Source organism: Lissotriton helveticus, chromosome 2_1 (genome assembly GCF_964261635.1).
Source record: "Lissotriton helveticus chromosome 2_1, aLisHel1.1, whole genome shotgun sequence".
Lineage (NCBI taxonomy): Eukaryota > Metazoa > Chordata > Amphibia > Caudata > Salamandridae > Lissotriton > Lissotriton helveticus.
The window spans coordinates 1201216349-1201242755 of NC_136059.1; the positions used below are offsets into that span (position 1 = coordinate 1201216349).

A 26407-nucleotide genomic window follows, 5' to 3' on the forward strand; every position below is an offset into this window, starting at 1 on the left:
AACCTAACCCTACTGAGTACGATTCATATACAGGATAGGCTATCCTGATGCAAGGCCTGTGGGGCTGGCACCTATATACCAGCATCTACGCATGCAAACTCGCACATGAATGTACTGGCACTCACACACAATTTCATATCAGTCAACACATTTGTTTTGACAAGTGTTTAACTTCGTTTACGTCCACTCTGCGGTGCCTCGATTACCACCCGCTCTGCCTCACCGTCAATATTTCACCCCCTCACACCTTTTCCTAGCTACAGATAAATGCTGGCGCCCCTGTTGAAACATCATGTCATCATTTAGGATTCTGGCGGGTCGCGGGAGGCAGCAGATTCTGCCTCTGAGACTGACCTGTACGCATTGCAGCTATTCAGCAGCACGTTTATATCCCACTGAGCTTGCTGTGCTACCCTTATGAGCACCTTATGGATATTGTCCAGAGGAGTGTGTAATACATTTCAAGAACTAAGATTCTCCCTGTTGTCTGTGCATAGCATCCACATAAGGCCAGCACTAGACTGCTTCCTGTCAGATAATGCTAACATCGAATTTGGGCTGGACTGCTCAAAAACCCACAGGATACTAAACTCATCCTATTAAAAAACTGAAAACTCCAACAGGACCAAAATCATAGAAACTTCAAAAAACAAGTAAAATCAGACTTAAGATAATATTTAAAAATGCACAAGAAAAATCCAACAAAAATTTAACAGAGGCTCTAATAATATGAAAAAAAAATACATTATCATTGTGGACAACCAATTACCCAACTGACATTTAAAGATTCTGGCTGCAAAATGCTTTAATTGTAAGGCTCAATTGCATATATGCTTGAATCACTAGATTAGTTCAACCTCTCTCATCATGCTTCTCGGATATTTGTTCGCTGGAACATTTTGTGCCAAAGCCGATTGAGATGTGGTGTTTATCGGGCCTGGCTTTCAACCACCTTAAACATGTACTTGTGGATATAAATATGCTTCTTAATTACAGAGCGGCAGTAGCCACTATGTAGATATAGTTAGGATTTCCAGAGGTAGGAATTCCTCAGATTTATCCTTGCTAATAACGTTGCCATCGTTTGAAGAATCACCACAAAACTTTGCAGACCTATTGCTTTTTTCTACATTGGTTGATGATTCAAAGTTTCATGATGATTCGTTAAGCGGGTGTAACGAAAAGGGGGGGCGGCAAAATGCATTTTTCCACCAATGCACTTTTCATAGACTTTTGAGACGAACGTAGTGGCACAATAGCCAGATGGATTTTCTTAAAAATTAGCAGGAATATAGATTATAGTGTAGAAAGGATCCTTTTCGTTAATAGATACAAATTTGGCTCTGTAGTTAAAGTTATAAGGCAAAAAAACATAGTGCTATATTGGGCCGCAGCACACTGCAGTAATTTTGCGGTATATTGCGGCTCATGCCAGTGACAAATCACAGTATTATTGACTGAAGATAGCCCTTCCAAAAGTAAGTCGGTTGTATTGTTTTTAACACACTTTGTGTGTTTTCTGTTTCACAATAAAGTCTACATTACTGCTAGTTTTTGACATATCTAGGAAGACAAGAGGGACTTTAGCATACTCGGTACAGGTAAGTGAAATAGTTTTTTTTCCATGTATATATTTTTGAAAAGGTTTACGGAGTAACACAGTACTACCTTAAAAGTACAGCGTTCATAAAAAGAGTTTTATATTTTAAATTTACCCCACTGCTCTTTGTTTTTGGACTGTACGCCACTCTATATCACTGTACTCTACACCAATCTGCTCTATGCAAGTGTACTCTGCGCCACTCTACTGTGCACCACTCTACTCTAGGCCTCTACACTCTACAACACTACTATACGCCATGCCATTCTACTCCACGCAATGCCACTGTTGTACCTGACACCCTTGGCGTGGTTTTCCCTCAGCCTTTAGCCTTCCAGTCTCCAGTTTATGCTGACACTGTTTTCTGGGTTAAGGACTCTGCACACTCTACCATTGTTAACCAATGCTAAAGTGCTTGTGCTCTTTCCTTTAAACATGATAACATTGGCTTACATGCAATTGGCTCAATTAATTTAGTTGCAAGTCCTTAGTAAAGTGGTACTACATGTAAACAGGGCCTGTAAATTAAATGCTGCTTGTGGACCTGCAGCACAGATTGTGCCACCCACTTAAATAGCCTTTTAAACCGGTCTCAGGCCTTCAATTGCAGCCTGTGTGTGCAGTTTAAACTGCCATTTCGACCTAGAAAAATGAACCATTTGCCAGACTCAAACCTTCCTTTTTAATACATATAATTCACCGCTAAGGTAGGCCCTTAACAGCCCATAGGGCAGGGTGCAGTGTATTTAAAAAGTTGAACATGTGTTTATAGCTTTTGTGTGTCCCGGTAGTGAAAAACTCTAACATTTGGTGTTCACTACTGCAAGGCCTACATCTCCCATAGGATAACATTGGATTGCCTTATTTCACTGAATACGTGCTAACCTTTGATTAGGAATACGTAACGTTTCATGTTTGGTGACTGAAGTTAAAATTAAAAGTCCTCTTTAATGGTAAAGTCAGATTTAACGTTACCCAATTTTGAAAATGCCACTTGCAGAAAGTTCAAAATATACAGTATACCCAGACTGTAATTATTCAATTGACACTTCTTTGCTGAACGATCAAGCAATTTAATTAACTTAAGCCTTTTTTTAGTTTTGAAACTCTGTGATGTTTTTGTCATTTCACAAACATATCTTTCAGTCAGTCTTAAAGTATAAGGCACAATATTTACAGCCCTGTCTGAATAATTCTTAGTTTACAAAAAATCACAAAGCACAATACTTTAAACCAAAGGCAATCAAATGCATTCAGTATGTCATACATAAATAAAAATTAACAAAACTTCATACACTAAAATGTAAACCAATCTTATGTCTTGCAAGGTGGTGAGGTTTCAGTTATTAGTATTACGTTTTCAAAAACGGAACCTCCTGCTCCAATTGTCCCATGGGGGTTATAAGACGCACTATCTGATTAGGCTACCAGTGTCTCTTGCAGGATTGGCCACATGCGTTTTTCACTTTTTCTGAATAACTCCTCAAGTCTGGTCATCGACAAGTGTCGAACCTCTCATTTCTTTTGGGTTCTCATCAGGACCCTGACTGGTTGGTTCTGTGAAATAATGAATAGAGTGAAACTTAAGTGACTATGTTGTACTTCTATAATTGAATTGTTGGCTCTAATTTGTGGTCTTGCGAGTTGTACAGACTTGTTACCTCGTTCTCCCTGTGGTTTCACTTATTGGCTGTTGTAGTAGGACCTCTGGCAGATTCCGCTTAGTTCTTTTTTCTGTGGGTACGGTTTATTGATCCGGTTGGTATCTCCGCATTATTTCTGTGAAAGATAATGACATGGGTTGGCCATGTGTGTATGCGCTATATTTTATCTTTGTGGCATTCTTGATTTATTTTTTCTGCATGAAGCTGGAAATTCTTAAGTAATCTCTGCGCTTGTGAATTGTAGTTATTTGCTTTCTTTATATTCATTTCACTTCTAAACTGTCTTCTCCGCGCATTTGTTCGAGTGGCCCTTTGTTTTCTACTCAGCTCTTTCTGCTGTTTAACCGTCTCTTCTCTACTTCCCTTTTCTTTTCAGCATGGCTACTTTGCTTGTGTTTAAATTCAAAATGTTACAAATTTTTTTGTTTTGTTTTAGCTGTTACACTTATGTGCTGCTGTATGCTATTTTAACACAATCCTTTCTTTAGACTGATGTTAGTCTGATGTTAGTCTACGTAACTCGTTCTGAGTTTATCACAGCGTGTTGCATTGTTACGATCGTCCCTTTCCACACTTGTGTTTGAATTGTCTTTCCGGTTCTGAGCAGTTTGCCTGGAACATTTGCAGATAACTTTGCTGGCTTCTAGTTGCATACTCATTATGTCATTTTGGCATTACTATATCAGAGTTACTTTTAGGGTTTCCTCTGGCGGTCTGTCTCTCAGGGTGTTTCTTGTGAACTCAGTCTAGTTATACGGTTTGCAATTCCCAGGTTTATTCATTAAAATGCCTATTTGGCCCTATTGCTGGATGTTGTAGTGATTTTTGCGTTTGTATTAAGTGGTGTATATATGACTTAGTTATTTTATTCCAAACCACGCTATACATGTAATAAGGACCTACGTTCTTTATTGCACTTGAAGGTTGCCTGTCTTACTTTCATCAACAATATTTAAAAAAAACAAATGTTTATGGGTTTTAATGTGTATTTCTTGGGATTGCTTTTGGAGGCTTTGCTTTCTTGGATAGAATGTATTTCTCTCATTTTCTCTGGGGGTGGTTTATCGATTATTTATGATAGGCTTCTTTTAGTCAATTGTTAATTTTTAATAGTGTACCTTAATATTTTTAATATACTATGAGGCATACTTGTCGTTCCTAGTCATAGTCTGTGTAATTCTATCATTTCGTTTAAGCCTCCAGTGACTGTGTTGAAGCGCAGTATCAAATATGCTTTTTTCTGATTAAGGGTTGCTTCTAGATCTCCTCCTCTTGTATTTGGTTGTATCACCCATAAAACTGTTCATTGAAAATCTTTCTCATTATGGCCATTCGTAATGAAATGATTCATCAGCAGGGCTGTAATTCTTTTCGTTCTCATGCGAGACGTGTACTGTACTATTCTTTGTCTTATTTTCTGGTTAGTTTTCCCAATGTATCTTTTTTGGCATAGGTATATGATTGCATACACCACATTTTTGGTGTGACAGTTGGGAAAAATTAGTGTTTCCATTTTATTTTGTCATACTGTGCCCTCCATTGTTTGGCTACATGACACACTATTTCCACATTTATGGTCACCTTTTAAACGTTTCATTCTCCATTGGGCTCTTAAGTTTGTTTTAGGCATTTTTTGGTGACTGCAAGCGTTTTCCTAGACTTACATTCTTTTTCATTGCGAATAGAGGATAATCAGAAATCCATTCAGAGTATATCATGTACCAATTGCTTCAAACGTTTTTTTAAAAATTATTCTTCTGTGGACAATCTGTAGAAACCCCAGTTAGATTATCTAGTGCTTTTTTTTCTTTCTTTAAAAACAGGCACTCTCTTGGTGTGCGCCAAGCTCTCTTTAGTGACTGTTTTAATAGTAAATGTGGGTATCTATAAAAAAAAAAGATTTCTTGAAGTATGGCAGCATTGGTAAAATAGTAGTCTTGTATAGTACAATTTCTCCGTATCCTCAAGAATTGCCCATAGGGCAAGTTGTCTTAAGTTCCGGGGGTGTTAGCTTTTTTAGTGCAACGCATTGTTCTTATTGGTTGGCTTTCGATGTAAAGTTGTAACACGCTCTTCCTTAATTACCTTGACTTCCACATCTCAGAACGTCATACTTTTGTTGTTTCGCTATACTGATTTTGATATCGAGGCTTCTGTTGCTGAGCCACATGTAAAAAGTGCGCAGCGCAATGTTTCTTCATCTCCATTCCGTATGCACCAAATGTAGTCCATGAACCGCCGCCATTTATTTAATATTGCCAGAGTAATGGCTGTTGTTATAGATGAATTTGTCTTCAAATAGTGCCATATATAGTAGTGCAAAGGAACAGCCCATGGCAGTCCCCTTTGTCTAAAAGAAAAAAGAAACTCAACGTCAAATTGAAAATTTCTCTTTAGTGCTATGGCTACCAGTTTCAAAATTAATTTTGTCAGGACCCTGTGTGGTCTTTGTCTCGACACTAGATAGAATTCCATAGCTTCCAGGGCTTCATCTTGTGGGACCTGTGTATACAATGATACAACGTCAAATGTGACCCTTGATTGTGTGTCTGGTTAAATTGGTACCCGTCTATTCTATTTCATTTATGAAGTCCATAATGTCTCTCAAATAATAGGGTACATCATTGCTAATTGGTTTGAGAAATGTGTTAAATTTTCGAGTTTCTCAAAAAATGTAATCGGAGAATTCCAGTGATTTATTTCTTGCCCAAAATACATAGATGAAACAAATCTCCCAAGACAGCCAATCGTTTCTGGATGCGATTCAATCTTGGAACCAATCTCTCAATGCTTTGACACATTTCTCAAACCATTTATCAAAGATGTATCAATCAATCATTCAGAGTACTTGTAAAGCGCGCTACTTACCCGTGAGGGTCTCAAGGCGCTGAGGGGAGGGGGCGCCGCTACTGCTCGAAGAGCCAGGTCTTGAGGAGTCCTCTGAAGGCGAGTACGTCTTGGGTCTGCCGTAGGTGGGTAGGGAGGGTGTTCCAGCTCTTGGCGGCGAGGTAAGAGAAGGATCTGCGGCCGGAGGTTGTTCGTTGGATGAGGGGAACAGCGGCAAGGGTGAGGCTGGCGGAGCGGAGCTGGCGGGTGGGGGTGTAGAAGCTGAATCCGCTGTTCAGGAAGCTGGTCTGGCGTTGTGGAGTGCTTTGTGTGCGTGGGTGAGGAGCTTGAAGGTCATCCTCTTGTCGACGGGGAGCCAGTGTAGGTCTCTCAGGTGGGGGGTGATGTGGCTGCGGCGGGGGACGTTGACAATCAGTCGGGCGGAGGCATTTTGGATGCGTTGTAGTCGTCGTAGGTGTTTGGCTGGGATTCCTGCGTAGAGTGCGTTGCCGTAGTCCAGTCTGCTGCTGACGAGGGCCTGTGTCACCGTTCTTCTTGTTTCGGTTGGGATCCACTTGTGGATCCTGCGGAGCATGCGGAGGGTGCTGTAGCAGGAGGAGGAGACTGCGTTGACCTGTTTTGACATGGAGAGGTAGGAGTCGAGGATGAATCCTAGGTTGCGTGCATGGTCGGTGGGTGTCTGTGCTGTTCCCAGTGTGGTCGCCAACCAGGAGTTGTCCCAGGCTGAGGGGGTGGGTCCGAGGATGAGTACCTCCGTCTTGTCCGAATTCAGCTTCAGATGGCTGTTCCTCATCCAGTCGGCGACTGCCTTCATTCCCTCGTGGAGGTTGGTTTTGGCGGTGTGCGGGTCCTTGGTGAGGGAGAGGATGAGCTGGTTGTCGTCAGTATAGGAGATGATATTGAGGTCGTGTTGGCGGGCCACTTGTGCGAGGGGGGCCATGTAGACGTTGAACAGCGTTGGGCTGAGGGATGAGCCCTGGGGGACGCCGCAGATGATGTCGGTGGCCTCGGATCGGAAGGGCGGGAGGCGGACGCTCTGGGTTCTGCCGGAGAGGAAAGATGTACCATCCTTTTTGAGAGACACTATGGACTTATAAATAAAATAGTAAAAGTACCGCTGTACTCCGCAAGCTTTGTTTAAAGTAATACAAATTATTTTCCTACTGCTACAAAGTTAAAGTGTCTCACGTGTTCCTGTACATTTAAACACCCTTCTAATTCAGATTTCACATTACACCCCAGAACAAAATGAAAGTGTTGTCTCAACAATATGGTTACCATTTAATTTTGTAAGGGCTGTCATCAAGTATTTGGTATTGTGTTTTGTGGGTTTTGTTATAAACATGTACCGCGGTATACTACAAAATGACCACGGTATAACATGGTCCAGTATATCAGTAAGGTTTGGGCCTTATAACTTTAACTACTGAACCAATTTATATAAAATAACAAAAAGAACCTTTCCACACAATTATCTATTTCCTGCCAAATTTTATAAATATCTGTTCCGCCTTTTTGGCGGTGTGTCTGTCTACAAAGTCTCACACTCCAATGTACACCCCAACACTGTACTCCACTCTACACTAAACCACTTCAGTCTACGGCACTCCACTGTACCCCACTCCAACCCAGTCCACTCTACCCCGCTTCACGTTCCGATACTGTACTCCACTCTACGTCACTGTCTGCCACTGTAGCGGGGTGGGGAATAATGGGCAGCAGGCGTGTTTTTGTTTGTGATGGTTTTAATTGCTGAAACAGGATATCAGTACATGTTTTTCTACTGTGAGTCCGTCGAGGCGATCTGCTTCGTTCGGGTCGCTGTTTTCTCCGAGTTGCCTCCTCCTTCCTCCGAATCGGACTCCGCCTCGGGACCGCCAGGGACACATACTCGATCAGATCTGGTCTCTCAACTGCCCAGTTTCCTCATTGTCCATTTCCCCTTGCACTTGGTCCGATCACTTTCTTATTTCATTTTCCCTGTTCCTCAGCCCAGCTCTTAAGTCCCCTCTTCAAAAAAACACCTGGGCGCGCTCTTGGAACCGCGTGGACATGGTCTCCCTGTCTGCCACTCTCTCTGCCTCCAGCCCGGATCTCCACGGGTTGTCGTCCTCCGGGCAAGCCGACTCCATCAACTCTCGGCTCCACTCAGGCTGCGACCTAGTTGCCCCCTTAAAACGGGTGTCATCCAGGCGCACCAACGATGCAAACCGTTGGTTTAATGAGGAACTGAAGGCCCTCAAACTTAATGTCCGCCGCGCGGAACGCTCCTGGAGGCGACTCTATTGCCCGAACCTCAGGAACCAGTACACCACCCTACTGGCCTGCTACAAAAAATCTATTCTGGCCACTAAGAATGCCTACTTTTCCTCAAAAATTTTAACAGCCGAAAACCACCCTAGAGAAATCTTCACCATTGTGCACGATCTCGCTTATTCTGATCGGGCCACCCTCAAACCCTCTCCCTCCCAGCACCTATGTGACTCCCTCAACTCTTTTTTTTTTTTAGATAAAATCTCTAACATAAAAGCAAACATTCTCCCCCCTCCCCCTCCTTTGTTGACACCCTGTTTCCCTCCGCCGTAGCACTTCTTGACTCTTTCCCTCTTCTCACAGAAGAATCTTTTCTTTCCCTTTTACCTTTGGTTAAGTCGGGCTCCCCTCTAGACCCTTGTCCTGCTCACATTCTCATACAGATCTTTTCCGCTTGTGTACTGCCCCCTCGCACCCTTCTCAATAGCTCAATATCACAGGGCATCGTCATTCCACCCCTCAAATCAGCCATCATTTTGCCCATCCTCAAAAAACCTGGCGCCGACCCCTCAGTACTGATTAACTATCGCCCCATCTCACTTCTGCCTTTTTTGGCGAAGGTACTGGAGCGCCACGTAACGAGCACGCTCAGTGCCTTCGTAGAGGAGAATAGGATATTAGCCCCCAGTCAGGCTGGGTTCCGCCCCGCACACTCCACGGAGTCCGTAGTGTTATCGGTCCTTGACAACCTCAGAGAGGGTATGGACACTAACCACCCCCAGGCCTTGGTACTCCTTGATCTCTCCGCCGCTTTTGACACTGTGGATCATGCCATCTTACTTTCCCGTGTCAGAGCGGCGGGGATCGGAGGCTCTGCCGTGGTCTCGCTGTCCTCCTTCCTGAGAGACCGCACCCAGGCACTGCGCTTGGGTGACTTTTCGGCGGACTTCCGTGCAGTCCAATGCGGGGGTCCACAGGGCTCTTCCCTTTCTCCCCTGTTATTCAATTTGTATATTGCCCCCCTTATTTTTGCCCTCCAACAGCAGGAGGTCTCCGTCTACAACTATGCGGACGACCTCCAGCTAATTTTTTCTTTATCCGCATCCCCTGAGTCCATGTCCAATTTTAAATCTATCATGACGTTCATCGAGGACTGGATGAACTTCAACCACCTGAAATTAAACCCTGACAAAACGGAGTTGGTGTTGACAGGTGGCTGCTCCAGTCCTTGGTCTCCTCTCTTCTGGCCCCCTTCCTTAGGCCCCCCTCCCACTCCGTCTTCCTCTGTAAAAACACTCGGGTTCAAATTGAACGACCAACTCTCCCTTCACTCCCAAGTCAGCTCGGTGGTGTCCTTGTCTTTCCTCTCTCTCCGCACCATCCGCAAAGTCTCTCGTTGGTCTCCCGCCTGGACTACGGCAATGCCCTTTATTGCAGCATGCCCGCCTATAGCGTGCGTCGACTCCAGCTAGTCCAGAACCAGGCGGCCCGCCTGGTATTCAATCTGCCTAAATCCCATCACGTCACTCCCCTCCTCAAGTCCCTACACTGGCTCCCCATCCGTGAACGAGCCCTGTTTAAACTGGGCTGCATCACCTTCAATGCCCGGTCCGGCTCAGCCCCTTCCTTCATCTCCTCTGAAATCCAATCTTATGTCCCGGCCAGGGAGCTGCGCTCATCTGTCCAACAACTGCTCGTAGGTCCTCGTTTTAAACGGAAAAAATGGGGAGGCTCCAAATTCTCTACACTCGCTCCTGCATTTTGGAATTCTCTTCCGGCCCACCTCAGATCCTGTGCCCAGTACACCCTTTTTCGTAAGGCACTGAAGACCTTTCTTTTCACACAAGCCTTCTCCCCATAACTCCATCCCTCGTATTTTCCCGTTCTTCATGTCCCTCAGGTTTTCAGTACTTTATAGCGCCATGAAACCGCCAGGTGTACGTGCGCTTAAGAAATATTTTAAACTCAAACTCGTCTCCACCTGGTCCGTCTCCGTGGTTACGGTGCTCGCCGCCTCGGGAGAAGACACAAGAGAGGACTCGTCAGTTCAGTGTATCCTCTCGGAACACTCGGTAGGGAAAGGGAGTGAGAGGGCACCACCGGTGAATATTTACATCAAGTGACGTGGCGGGGAGGGGGTGCAAGAAGGGTTCTCCGTGGGAATGAGGGGAAACTGGATCCAGTTTACTCCAAGGGCCCTCCTCTACTCTTAGCCCAGCCTGCGATACGATTACGTACCTCGGTGAGCCACACGCCTCCAGGTCGCGTGCGATTGGGCGGCTCGTGTTGCCGTTGGCCTCCAGGCTCCTGCGCTGTCAACGGGTCTCTCAGCACCTCCTCTCCCTCGGTAGATGAAAAACCGGGCTCTCTTCTCTCCGCTCTCTCTTCGATACTCTCTCTCCAACTCCCGTCTCTCCGCTCTCCGTCCTCCGCTCCGGTGTACAAGCACACCTGACTTTCTTCACCTGCCGGCTTTAAGGCGTGTCTGGGCTCCTCCTCTACACCGCTATGCTTCCAGTTAAAGGGCCAGTCCTCTATCTCCTCATCATTGCAGCTGTAGTGTTCGTCCGTCGACGACCAGACCTGTGGTTGGGAAGGCTGAAATGACAGGAGGGGGGGGTCACAATGTAAATACCCGCACGGGGGGGGGGGTAACGACCTTCGAGGCGCCCAGTGGCTCGCCGCCCCCGTCACAGCCACCCAACTCTACGCCACTCTACTGTTTGCCATTCTGCTCGATGTGACTCTATGCCACTCCAAGCCCCTTGACTGTATTCCACTCTACGTCACTCTTCAGCACTCTATACCTCTCTATTGTATGCCATTCTGCTCTATTCCGCTCTATGCCAGTCCAAGCCACTCTACTCTACTCGGTTCGGTTGTACACCACTGTACACCACTCCACTCTAGAACACTGCAATGTGTGCCACTCCCCTCTTCCCCACCTTACTCTTCCCCACCTTACTCTTCCCCACCCTACTCTTCCCCACCCTACTCTTCCCCACCCTACTCTTCCCCACCCTACTCTTCCCCACTTCACTCTACCCCACTTCACTCTACCCCACTTCACTCTACCCCACTTCACTCTACCCCACTTCACTCTACCCCACTTCACTCTACCCCATTTCACTATTTGCCACTCTGCTCAACTCTGTCATTCGTTGTATCTTACTCTATGCCACTCCAACCCACTCTACTCCAGACCACTCTATGCCACTGCACTCTACTCTGCACCACTCTATCCCACTGTACGCCACTCTATTCCACTGTACGCCACTCTATTCCACTATATGCCACTGCACTACTCTACAACACTTTAATCTGCACAACTCTGCTCTGCACCACTCTTCTCTACTCCACTTCATTCTACCCTGCTCCAACCCACTCTACTCTAACTTCACTCTACCCTGCACCCCTCTCCTGTATCGACTCCTATCTACTTTACGCCAGTTCACTGTAAAATAAACATTATCTGATTTCCACATAAAAAAATTGTTTGAAAAGACCTAAGGAAATCTTAATTCATTACTTGTATACCAAAAGAACATGTACTACGCAGATGTTAGGAAAACTTTATGAATAATTTTGGATGCCAAACAAACTTAAACTACGTAATCACTCGAAATTCTAAAGTTATAGTTATAACTTAGTTATAATTTCTGCTCCTCACAACTTTCTATTACTCGTGCACCTCCATACAGTATTGTAAACTCCGTAGTCAGAGAAAAAAAAACATATGTAACTTGACCCTCTACCATGCACAGTGTTCTTATAAATGATATCTTTTGAGATGGTATGAGTGTTATGAATGCTATGACTTAACATATTATAAGTTATGTCATATGACATGGTATAAGCAGTGCGTGCTGCAGACACGAGTTATAGATGATACTTGCATAGTTGGACCGATGAGTAACTCATGTAGAAAGAAATATAAAACCATACCTTTTTAAGGCATCATCATCATACCATTTATCCTCTTAAAATTTCCAGAAGTAGTCCTATGGTAAAAAAAATTAAATAGGCATACACACGTTTTGGTAAATAAACAAGATATGAAATTCTCATTTTAAAGGACACAACAAGCTTAAACAATAATGCCTGACCTGAACGACTGCGGAGATTTAACCTACATGGCATGACTGATGGATGACCAATGGTTTTGCTGGCAACATCTTGTAACGTCACCAGTTTATTGAAACAGCTATTTTTTAAAGCAGTTGAGTAATCTTAATAACTTAAAATGTGAAGCATGACACTGCTAGGGACAGTAAAGGATATGTACATTTCTAGAAGGGTTCACTTGAATATAATAACGGCAGTTATTTACTTTAAGAAGCAGAAACACCCTTTTGCCTTAGCACAACTAGATATGCTGTAAAATGTGGTGATTTGATATGTTCAGTAAAGAAAACCACGATTTTATCGGCACAATTGACCAGATAGTGCGATTCCATGACATCTTGTGGAAAATAGTAGATATTGACAGGAGATTCTTATTTGTGGCTTTTTGTTGACCTTTGTGTTGCATTTGCTCTCGTCCCAAGGGCTAAACTCAGGGAGGTTTTAGAAAGGGTAGGGATCCCCATCGGCTTGTTGAATTTGATAAAGGTGTTCTAACCCTTGTAAAATTTTCAGATGGGGCCAGCTGGGAAACAAACAGCGGATATCACTATTAAAAGAGGCGTCCGCCAAGGATGCACCCTGCCCTCACAAATCTAGCTATTATATAAAAATGAGTGCATTCTTTATCTTGCAAACTACGAAAATGACTCGCCAAAGATTGCGGGACATAAAATAACAGGCCTTCTTTTTGCAGACTGTACTCTACTACTTTTTGATACTACTAGGCGCCTCTCAACTCTCTTAGGGAAATTGTGCCTATTCTGTAAGGAGTATGGATTGGAAAGCAATTGTAAGAAAACTAAATATATTATTTTAGTGCCTGCAAAAAAGGTAAGGGCAGGGTATATCTAGAGAGGGTAAGCAACTGGACAGGGTCTCCGAATGTGTCTATCTGGATGCGAGAATCAGTGATTCTCATAGCTGGTCACCCCAGATAGCTAATATATTACATTGACCTTAAAATAAAGGGCTGGATCCATTATAAGATTTGTCCATGGGGCATATGCCTTTGCTATCTCTCCCCCTATAGAGATATATGAAATTCAAGCTCTAGGGGCAACCTTGTATGGGGCAGACCTGTGAGGACATTGTAATTTTGACTCTGTTGAAAAAGTGAAAAATGCCACTCGTAAGTCTCTTCTGAAACTTCCTACCAGTACTCCAACTATTCCACTCAGTTTTGAACTAAATCTTGGGTCAGATATTGCTGCACTAAGGTTCATCCAATATTGGGTTAGGCTTTGGTCAACCGAAGAGTTGGCTCCCATTAAGGACTGTGTTAAGGAACTATTAATTGGACATTCAACCAGTAAAATCTCATAGATACTACGTATTAAAACCTGGCTATTAAAGCTTTGCATGAGTGATTACTGGTTATACCCTAGCATCTTGAGAGGTGTACGTGAAAAGCTAAAAACTTGTTATTGGGACTTTGTCCTACGAGCCAAGATATCTGTGGTAACCGCAGGCAGTCTTACAGATTCATATTTGTTATTTAAATGTTACCTGATTTTGAGCCATTTATGAACTTTTTATTTGATCTGTCTGCACTAGCACTTTATATCAAATATAAAATATAAATTAGGGACTTAACCCCGGATGACATTTACGTGTTACTGGAATAAAAAAAGTAGGGTCAATTTTATCCAATTTATGCCCTAAGCGTTGTCAGCTGAAAAAAATGAACCTGTCTTATTGTTTTGCACAGCTTATGCAAAACAATGCTTGTGTTGGATAATACCACTGGACCGTCTTTTTGGATTCAGCGATTGATCAAATGCCTCACGAGTATGTAATACCAGAGGCTGCATTGTTTTTGCAATCACAAGCTGTTTGTCATCAATACGGCATATTAGAACGAACACCCTAAAATGTAATGGCCATCATGTGTAGAGCAAATACTCCTTTGGATTAAGGATTAGGGACCTTTGATTAATACAAGCCCCTTTGCACTTTTTGCATTATTTGCACATAGAAATGAATTTATATTTATTGGAAGTTTTATCTTTTTGGGCATTTTTGATTTTATTCAAGAATTGCATAGAGGATTTTAAGTTTTCAAGTTCTTAAGTTTTTATGGGACATGCACTGCAAATGTTTTATGTATTTAGCCTTTTAAAATGAATGTGTATGTTGTGAAAATGTTATCTTTGATGGCATAGATGACCTGAAAAAATAGACATTGAATTGATCTATGTTTTTTAGGTACCATTAAATATAACCTCTTTGACATAGTGGATCCATCGTCCTAAGTATATACTGAATAAGCCCTTATGTTGCGTAATGAAATTACTCTTTTAAGCTGGTTTTAAAATTTGCGATTCGCATTTATTATGACTTACCTGCATATCCAAACATAAAGAATGTCCAAGGAATTGCATTTTGTGTTAGATATATGTTTCATATGTGCTTTTATAGCCTAGAATAAAAAAACTTGATGAATAACGGCAGTTATTTACTTTAAGAAGGAGAAACATCCTTTCTTTTGCCTTAGCACACCAACAGATGTGCTGTAAAATGTAGTGATTTTGATATGTTAAAATAAATAAAAAACACAAACAGAACACATAATAAATGGGAAAAATAGCATCAGATTAATCGCAATTGTCGACTAGAAAAGATGCAGGAGTGAATATGAAATAAAGAGGCTAGCAGCAGGAGCAAAATTGAGTGCGAATTTATGTGGATTTGTAATGCACATAAAGGATGTTTGTTACAAGCAAATATGAGTCATTCCACAGGGGGACTAATTAAGACATTCTGGAGTATGTGAAGTTAAAAAGAGTTTGGCGAAAAAAGAACACGAAATACATTAAATCACACTTGATAAAACTGATATGCTTTTAAAAGCATAGTTGTCAAATCGTACAGAAAAGGAGCTGTAATTTGTAAAATGAACCTGCCACCAGAAGATCTAAACAGTGGATAATTGCCTCTTTAAAAATAGGCGAGGTGCACAAAATGCATCCTGTTCTTGATATGAATGCTTTTCTACATTGTTCACAAGTCTAGGAATCAGTGATTTCCATGCCGATTTGGTATGTCATGTGATGTATGTATGAATGAATGATCGTCTTGTAGAGCACAAACTTTGCCCAAAGGCATCAAGGCGCTTGGGATAGAACTGGTGGTCATGAGTAGAAGGGATGAGGCTTTCAGATGTTAAAGTGCGAAGAGTCATGTTTTTAAAGATTTGCGAAAAAGTAGATGCGACTCTTGACAAGAGATTGTTAGAGGGAGAGTGTTCCAAAGCTTACAATTGGCGATGGCAAAGGCTCTCGCCCCCGCCCCCCACTTAGCCCTCCTAAACCTAGGGACTGACAGCCAGTTTTTATAGGCGCACCGCTGTTGTTTGGTGGGGATGTACCGTTTGAAGAGTCTTTTGATTCCTTCAGGACCAGAATTATGAAGAGACCTATGGACAATGCACAGGGCCTTAAACAGAATTCTCTTTTCTGGAGGAAGCCAATGTAATTTGCAAATTGCTGCAGAGAGCTATTGGAATTTAGGAAGATCCATCACGAGTCTTGCTGCTACATTCTGTACAAGTTGTAGTTTATATTGTAGTTTATATTGTAAAACCATTGGCGACATTGCACCTTGATATTGGACTCTCACATTTGCATTTTCTCTTCCGATTTTAACTTTTACTACAGTTCTTACCTCCCTTTAAACTTTTAAAATTATTAGTTGGTAATCTTATCCTTTCTTGTTCAGTTTTCCAGTAAATATCAGTGGCTTATTTAAAGATTTCTACTTAAAGTAGAAGTCTTCATTCTGTCTTAACCTTAATGTTATTTTAAACCGTGTTTTCAATATAGTTCAGTTTTTGACAGAAAGGTGTTGGTGTGTGAAGACTAAAAATTATGATAGTTTGCTCTGCTGCCCTGTATTTCATGTATGCTGCTTACCTGATAATCACTTGCCATAGGCTGTTCCTTAAGTGTTACCGATTTCAAATCCATGGTTCTTCGTTGTAACAAAGCAGGTTAGACCAGCCGTTAGTTCTTGTCTTCATTGTGGATTCGGATCTTTTTCTAAGGATACATGCAGGTGGGATGTATGACGTTACAACGCATACTTTTACAACGCCTACCTTTACATCGCAAGTTTTACAACGCATACCATTACAACGCATAATGCTTTTGGGCGCTGGATAGTGAATAGTTTAATTTACTATTCCAACTCCAGTCCCCGTGGATAGTAGGGAAGGTGTTGGACAGTACATTAAACCTATTCCCTATCCTAGAGCGCCCCCCAGCGCTATGCGTTGTAATGGTTTGCGTTGTAAAAGTTGCGTTGTAATGGTAGTTCTTTGTAAAAGTTTCGTGGTAAAGGCTGTATACCATGCAGGTGTATAGCTTATCAGAAATTAGGATCTCTTGTGCTGCTGGTTTTAAAAAAACATTGCAAGCATAACACCAGAGACTGGGATGCATATCTCGTTCTATGTGGTATGTCACCTTCATAAATGCCTTTTAGCCCTCATGCAGCCAGTAGATACAACCTCAAAACTAGCGGAATTGTAACTCTTTATTGTTAAGGTATGTCGCATGTCTATCATCAGCCTCTTTAAGATTCACAATCCCCCAAACGGTTTTAAGATTAATGTGAAAAGCTAGCTGAAAAACAGTGTTTTGATTCTTCTAGAAATGTGAAGGTAGACTACAAAAACAGCAGTAATCCACATTCAGGGATCTTTCGTAAATGTATTGTCTGGAAGCTGTAAGTGATAGAACCATTGATTGATAAGCGGGAATATTAATGAATTCACAATAACCTGTTTATTGGAGACTGAAAAGCCTGTGAATGGCACAGTTCGAAAACACAGGGTCCTTAGTGAGAGTAAATCCTAGATCTTAGGACCTTGATAAATCCCTTTAAAATGCTCCTTTCCACCACACATAGTTTTCGAGATATAGTGAGGAATGCCTCCAGAATCTTCTAGGAGCGAGAGAGAAATCAATGAACTTGAAGGATTATTGGAGATTGTCATAGTGCTGGGTGCGGGGTCTGCTTGGCCAGTTGATGGGTTCATTAGTATAATGGATGCTTTGTTTTCTCATTTCACGTATCAGCCAATTAATTAATAAAATGTGGAATGTCTTTTGCATTGATAGAAATGCACCAGTTGCTAGCGCTTCATATCTTGCCTCCAACTGAACAACAGAGGGGTGTCTAGGTTTGGAAGGAAAGCTATGCATGGTCACTGGACATCAGTTATTGCAGAAAATATAAACTTATGTGGCATTCATTCTCTGCAGCTACTTATGTCTGTCATTGCATAGTGCTACCTTGTTTGTTCAACGTGGAAGATATGTTTCCTATGAAGAAATATCAATCATAAATACATGACAATAGGCCCATAACTCCTCCTTGAGATGCTTTATGATTTTTAGATCTTCGTCTGTACAGATGGTCGATATAGCTTGCCTATTAGACATAGCCCACCCGCAACAAAAGCAATAATGAACTTTGTCCATGACAGGGCTCTAAAATGAGACTGTGGCTAGCAGAGGTAAGGCATTGTATGCAGAGAAATCTCTTGAATGAATCCCCCGTACCTCCCCACCCCAATGAATGCTACAGTTCAGTGTCTTGAAATTAAGTAGAAATGCTATTGTTTTAGTTAAAACTTAACTGGTGCAGAATAAATAGTTTGTATTCTCGGAGACTTCTTGGGTACCTGCTGGATGAGGGGGGAGATTATATTGCCTAGATTTGCTGGTGTTTAGATGGAGTGCCAGGTGAGTTTTGTGTTACACTGTTCATACTTCAAGCATGTGGTTGTCAAAGTTGATGTAGGGGAAGGACAGTTCACAGTAAGGTCTTGGTAACATCTAAGACTGAAGTATGTTTGTGATGCCATTGTTTCAAAGTAGAAACTAAGCCCTCATGGATCTAGCGATTCCTTTGATGTGTCCGCAGCATCTTATAAAATGTTTCTTTTTTAAAGAGGCCTTTTTGTAGCATTTAAATTGCCATTGAGCAATATAGAACATTTTGTATATTTTCCTCTATTACAATATTTGTGGCATTAAGAAATGGGCTCTACACCCAGTCCACTTGATGCCAGAACCTATGTATTTCATTTGGCACCTGAAGGCTGAAAGCCTTCTTCCCTTGGCATAGCAGCTGGGCACAAGCTACAGCTGGAGGCCATGAAAAATTATGCAGCAGTTTCCAGGAGTACAGGGGCTGGTTAAAGACCACACTGTGCCTGTAGCTCGCAGTGGCTTTGTGGGCGGGATTCATTTTCGTTATTATCAGGCTAAAGTATATCATTTTAGAACCCATAAAAATCACTGGGCTACGGTTCAATATTTTCAAGACCATTGCAGTTTGGTAATAATAAAAATAAAAATGCCCTTGCAAATTTCTGTTTAATGCAAAACTAAAAGTGCAAATTTTCAGGTATGGTGAGCAGCGTAACCATAACTCCCCTCGCCCCATAGAAGTATTCATAACATCTTAGAAAGAGTAGCGATATCTCACAATTTAAATCAATGGCATCATTGACATCTCATCACATTGGCATTTATGAAATCACTCATGTCACCTAAGGGAAGTGAAACTCGCCTGCTGTAATAAGCCCTACGTCCAAGCCTAGTAACTCTGGGTCTGTAATGGTAGAGTGAGGAAAAACAGTCTATGCACTAGAGTGCAGCCTAGAATAACCACCCATGAATAAGATAAATTCACGATGTTCCAGCCATCACATTTTGGGTTTTCCCTTTCACCCAGTGGTTTATGGGTTCATACTTAGGTGCACATCAAAAACATTTGTAATTCGAAATGCCGCATCTTGATTTCCAAAAACCGGAGTAGTGAATTTTTTAAGGTGCAAAGTGGACAGGAAAATCTGAAAGTTAGGAAGGGTTTTCTGAGGTTGCTGCAAAGTAGGCATACACACTTTTATACACCAGTACACTATTATGTACCAGTAGCTCCCCTGTGGCAGAACATGCAGCACTATGACTGTAAAAGGCAGGAATAAAAGTGGGACAGGTAATAGACTACCCCCATAATGCATGAGAGTGTAAAAGAAGGGTTTTCTTCACAGAGAAAAAAGTGTGCATCTATTCTATCCGTAGTCCTAGAGATTGTCTACAATGAATTAAACTGGGAAAAACTAGAATATGCATGGAAATCTAGAATCTGATTTGAATTCCATGCAAATTTATGGGGATCTTTGTGAATTTCTAAAAACTTAGAAATTGATGCAATTATGCATACATCTACAATGCTTACATTTCTGAGGGAAGGCTGCAAATCGGGCCCTACACGTTTTCCTCCCAATCCCGGTAAAACTGGTGCTCTTTACTGAAGGATACCTACTCTCACACTTTAAATCAGGCAGTGACCATATCAAGCTGTACAATTAGGAGTAACTGTGGCAAATGAATAGATGCATGGTCACGTAACGCAGCCTGGCAGCCCCCATGCTTTATATCCCCATCCTTTTATAACTATTACTATCCATCAGCACATGCAGTGGCTATGTTACAAACCACGAGGTATATTGTTCTCCTCATAGCCTTTTTCTTTTTCAAATTGCTATGCAGTAACAGGAACTCATTCCCAGTATGCTATGTGCATGCATATTTGTCGTTTTGGTTTGATGGAAGCCATGTCAAATGACTGGTCAAACTCTAGTGTACGAAGTGAGTGACTTTGCTTTGTAGCACAGATATTGGCTTTTAATTCCATTGGACTAATAGATTTGATGTGTTACTAATGGCTGCATCATTTTAATCTTCTTGGCTATAACGCACTAACCTAGCTTTAGTATGGCACTCTTTCACCATTTTCTACTCCTAGTCTCAAATTTACATTTTTTACTTTCCCTTTGGTGTTCTTTACCTAATCTGTTTCTTTTCTATTTTGCAGACTTTACTTAATCATTTCTTTCCAATTGGTGTTCTCATAATGTACCTCGTTCTCCCCTTCCCTTCTTCAAACTTCACTGATATGTTTCTTTTTCCCCCCTTGGATGTTCATAAGAAGAGCAACTTATTTGTACACAGAAAAAAGGTATAATAGTATATATGTTAAAGGGTTTAACTAGTATTTAGTTGCTATCCTTCGCACCACCCCCACACAGTTAATTCTCACAAGCTTTGGAGGTACTCGGCATACTCCTTAGTCCTGTAATAAGATTTATTCAGATTTATGCAACCTATTTACTTGTGTATTAACACCACCGAGAGGTTCATGCTAGAATAGTATACTATCATTAAGCTACACAATTAAATCAAAGCAAAGGTTTTTTCTGTATAAACTTGTACTCCTGATGGTGTACTTCGTGATATATAACTGTTAATTCACAATTGGAATGATATTGTTTTTGCCAAAAGACTGCATCTACATTGAGTACACAAACTTGTCAGATGCATCCGCCACTCACAATGTGTTAATTTTGGTGATGTACTAATTTGCAATATTTTGTTTGAGTTTAAAAAGCCACGTTAAGTGGACAGTCATTTTATCTGTTTTCATGCTTTGTTTTTTAAAGGGTGCATGAAAAATATGTTCATGGTGAAATAGTTTCTGCTTAGTTACAACATACATATGTTGGTCACTCAATCCAACCTGTTCAGAGGATAGTAAAAAACAGGCATATTGCTATCACGAGATTATTTGTATTTTAAAACATATAATACATTGTATACAGTAAACAAAGAATATTGCATGGACAAAAGCAACATGGACAAAATAAACACTGACGCTACCCATATGATCACATCAATATTACTCTAACAAATCAAATCCAAGAATCATTGAGAAGCATCCTGATGAAGGTCTTGTGGACTGTGTGGCCATAACAGACCAAAACTTTGACGGATCTGCCTCTATGACCATAATTCTATGATTGCATCATTCTACAGTTCATCAAATTGTTGGAATCAATATAAAATCATATGCAACTCAGAATTCATTAACGTACATGATTAAGAGGACTTTCCTCTTCCCAATGATCCTTGGATTTGATTTGTTCGAGTAATATCGATGTGATCATGTGGGTGGTGTCTGTATTTTGTTCCATGTTGCTTTTGTCCATGTAATATGCTTTGTATACAATGGATTCTATGTTTTAATATATAAATAACCTGATAGCCATACGCCTCTTTTTACTTTGCCTTGTACGGGTGGATTGAGTTACCAACAAATGTTGTACCTAAGTTGAAACAATTCCTCCAGGAACATATGTTTCTTGCATATTGATTACCCAGTTCCCTCGTGGAATACTGAGTTGCCCTGTTGTGTATGTAGATTGCTTGTTAGAGGGAGCATTTTGATGGACAGTGATCAAAGAAAATATTGCATCTGCGTTTGTCTTCTCTAGTTTCTGCCAATAAACAGGCCGTTGTTATAGAGACAAATCATCTTTTTTAATTGGTATAGTCAGAAGTCTCCACTTAATTCTCTTTCCATTTTCAATGGGCTGGTGTGGATGTCTTTGTTATTCATGAACACAGTAAATAGTTCAAACATTGTAGCTTGCATTCTGGAGGCATACTAATTGGTCTTCACCCAATTCCGCATTTCATATGAACTTTAATTCAGTTGCATATTGCCACCAAGAATAGTGACGTATTTCGATCATTGCGCCGTCGTCCGACATGTGAAAAACAGTGATAGTGCAACAGAAATTAGACTGGTGCTTCCTTAGACATAACAGATACATTCTCCTGCCTTAAAAAGAGTACACTTGTGCTTTAATGAACAAACAAACCTATTTCCTTGTTCTGGTGTGTGGTGGGATGTACCTGGTTTGCTACACTATCAGTCTTGCATCTTAAAAACTGCAACATTGATCCATTAATTACGTATTTATGAGCTTGAGTTATCTTATTAAAAAAATTATGATTTTATGTCCATGAGGCATGCATCCAGTCATTTACACAAAATCACTATTATGCATTACAATATGTTACGTAGCTCACATAGTGTCCTTGACTACTCTTATTAATTAAAACATAAATCCATATGCTTTACATAATTTAAAAGAGCAATAATGTTAGAATGTTTTCGTAATATTTCATATACACTTTAAATCGGTTCCCATGTATAATTATTTCACTTAATGATCCTTCGTCATTTAATCCTAGCGACCTGCAATGTGTTTCTACATCTTGTCCTAGTGGACAAGTTGAACCATATAATGCTACTTACTACACTCTGAAATCTTTTCTGTATGAACAATTTATAATTTTATTTATGTTTATAGCAATGTCACGAAAAAACGATGGGACGAACATGATGTATCACAATGAATAATAGATTTTGTGTGCGTGACAGGATGCGCACATTATTGATATTCAGCTTTTTCATTTTTGTAATAAGGTGTTCCAAGGTGATATATTTATTGGATATATGTATCCATATTTAAAAATATGAGACTGATGATGTAACAAAATTGGCTGATTCCCCACAACAAATAAGGACAAGGAAATATGTATTCTATGTTCTTTGAAGCACAGGTCTGTCTTTGTCAAGGCTGGCGAATGTCTTTTATGCCTATGGGTACACAACTCTGTTGTTTCTATGGCACCATCATTATTGTTTTCGCTACTAGGGACAGAAACATGTCGGCATTCTTAATGGCGATATACTGCTGACTTAAAGGAAATATGGAATAAAGAATTGACTGAATCTAATTTGAAATAAAGACTTGGCTGAATCTACTTTGAAATAAAGACTTGGCTGAAGACTAATTTGTTGCCTTTTCCGAGTGCAGATTACAATTTTAGAACCATTTACAGCTGTTATTTGAATAATATCTATACATTTTTTGTTTTGTATTTTTTTAAATATAATATTTCTTAGGTACTAAATGCACAATCTGCGTTTCTGACTTTTCCACACAACACCCTCGCTTGCAAAATTGTTGCTGAATTTAACCCTACCCATTATTTATTGTTCGCATACCAGTTTGTCATTAGCATAGTCGCATATGAACAGAGATCCTTGAGTCCTTTGATGAGATGCATTTGTAGCTTGTGATTCTAAATCACAGTCCCAAATTTAACCGGATGAGCTACTTGATGTGTTTTCCTACTAGGATAGTGGATTACTTTGTAAATTGACGCCACCCAGAGGGTGGTCTTTTCATGTTCGCACTGAGGATTTTTTCAATTCAAGAAAAAGATCAGTTAAGTGTGTTTAACGCTAGTCTCTGTATTTTGAACCAAGACTGTTATCTCAAGATTAATATATATATATATATATATATATATATATATATATATATATATATATATATATATATATATATATATATATATATATTATTCTTTTTTCATAAATGTCTCCAGTCCGGAATTGAATAGATTGGGTGGGGAGGGCTTCTTTTTTTAAAAATTGTTTTGTTTTCTGAAAAATTAACTTTTGTAACCATTCCATAGTTCTTTTTCATGTGCACTATTTTAAATCTCTAACATTCTACTGCCACTTGGTTTTCACTCTACAGTCTTTGCCTTAGAAATCTGCTGCCATTCCCGCCATGTTTAAACTATATTATATAATAGAAGATGGTATTCTCAATCATCTACTAGTAAAACGTTTTTTAGCTGTATGAATATCAAATAGCTGAAAGTCACACTGTCCGTTTTACCAAATCCCTTTCCCTGAATGTTTTTTTATAATAAATCTTTTCTATATCTGTTTAGCCAATAACATCCCGCACACTTCCTGCTGTCGTATTATGAATACTTATTTGGCTGCAATTAAACTCTGTAAACATGCATATCTTTGAGAATTACTTATAGTGATGAAGAATTGATTTTGGATAGCTTTGCTCGATTTCCGTGTTTCCTAGCTGGTGATTAATACTCTACTTAAAATTGCATATCAAGTCTCTGCTTGCTTCTCAGTCCGCCTGGTGGGTCTTACTTGTTAGGACTGAAGAAATATGTGCTGGTTTGTTAAGTTTTGGGAAATCAGCGTCGTTCTCAGCATTTAATGCAGAAGTCCCTTTCTAACTTCAAGCGATTAACTTGGTTAGTCATTACTTGAACAGAAGACTTAATTGTTAGATTTTACTTAATAGTTTAATGGAAATCTCATTGTTGATGAGAGCAAATAGCTCTAAACTTGCCTTTTGCAGCCCAAGTGGCATAGGAAAGCCTTCCTTTGGTTCAAATGCCAAGCATGATTACTATTAAATGTTGGCTGGTTCCCATTCTTAACCTCCGGCTATTCCTGCTACTTAGCAGTGAAACAAGAGACTGTATTGCTGTGTATATTTACGTACATGCATACAACATATGTGGTGCACCCTCACCAAGCAGGAGTTCCTGCTATGGCCCTAACTTCACCTGCTGACCATTCTGGGGCAGATGACCCCTCCATGGATCTGCCTGCTAGTACCCTCACCCCAAGAGCGTCCCTTCAAAGAGTCACTGATTTGGCCTCACCCATAATGAGATGGATACTGAGGACCTGCATCGAACCGGAGACTATATTGCGTCTTGGTCACTGTGTATGAGACACAGTCAGATGCCCCTTTCAAGAATAAACACATCTGTTACTTATTTGCTACAACAGCTCACTCTACCACGACATGCCTAGGCACCAGATCCGCAGGCTGTCTGTCAGATTCGGGAGATTTGGAAGAAACCTTCTGTGAGACAGCAATCTCATAGACATAGGGTGGTAAATACATGACTTCTAGGCCCCCCAAGTAATTTAGGTCCTGTTAACCCTCCAGCCCTTACTTTGTGGTGGTGATGTTAGCTACTCTGTAAGGTAAAGCATTATCTTTTCACAAGGAGACCGTGTCTAAAGATGCATTGTGACGGACTACTAGATCAGTAATCCCTCACTACAGCAGGCTAATTTGCCATAATCTCCAGCTATGGTCTCCATCCCTGCTACAAATTTGAGTGCTACACCTCCGTACTCTTGGTCTGTGCCCAGGAAGAATATTGGTTCATGCTTATCTTGGTCAAGAAAACGACGGGGCAGCAGTTAAAGCGATACTGGCTAGACCTTTTCTTTTTTTCCAGTCGACAAAGGCCTTCCAGCCTTTAAAGATTAGGGAGTCCGTTTGGCCCAGATAACTAATGTTTGAAGGACCCAATCAGTGATGAAGGACAAATGTGCTACCCTACCCTCATCCAGGGTTTCTCTGCCCAGTCAGCATCCCACAACATGGTGCAACTGCTTTAAGAGCTATTGAGCCAGTCCCACCCACAGAAAGGTATAGGGATAAACCCCCCACGACTTCTTTGTAAGGAAAAAAAGAGGGAGGTCTGCCCCATCTTTGATTTTTACAATCTCTAACCAGTTCTTCACCCTGCCAACTATCAAAATGTTGTCTTGGTCCCAGATTCTGGCAGGTGTGCAGAGCAACAACTGGATGTGCTCAAAGAATCTGGATGGTACCTTTGGTTCCAGTGGGAAACCAATAGTACAAGTAGAGGACACTGACATGTCTTTTTCATCCCTCTGCATCTTGAACACACATTCTAGCCTCAGTGGCACTCTTTGTGGATCAGCAGAAGCTACCAATATGTAGACTGCCTCATTCAAGCAGTTTGCAACAAGGGTCAGCTGTCCGCATTCGGACTGCAGATCCTGTACAAGCTCAAGCAAATAAAATCCCTTCAAGTACCCATCGGAAAGGAGAGACAAAGGTTTAGTTTGGATCCATCAATTATTTTTTGACACAAGCTTCCTATCTTTTGAAACTCTTAGCCAAACATTTAACTTGCCAATCTCCTTCAAGCATAAATATACCTTGTTAAAAAAAGCTGTGTTGGATACATTTGATCAAATCCGACAAAGACACCTTCATCATCACACAACCCTCTCCAAACCTTCACACATTATTAAAGACTACACCCAAAGCTTCTACTATTTATAATTATTTACAAAACACTGTCCTAGACAGGCAAAAGTCTAAAATAGAAGA

The 26407-nt window shown here is 40.9% G+C and overlaps 1 protein-coding gene across 7 annotated transcripts in view; it reads left to right on the top strand.

The window, feature by feature from the left end:
• The window catches only part of PPP3CA (protein phosphatase 3 catalytic subunit alpha), a 665570-nt gene that overhangs the window by 598335 nt on the left and 40828 nt on the right, over positions 1-26407 (top strand). For 3 of the 7 annotated variants that reach the window (XM_078676076.1, XM_078676075.1, XM_078676078.1), the window contains exon 11: positions 20494-20523. The exons of the other annotated variants lie outside the window; for them this stretch is intronic. In XM_078676076.1, coding sequence (XP_078532202.1) covers positions 20494-20523 — 30 coding nt within the window. The remainder of the gene's footprint in view (positions 1-20493; positions 20524-26407) is intronic. 7 annotated transcript variants of the gene reach the window in all.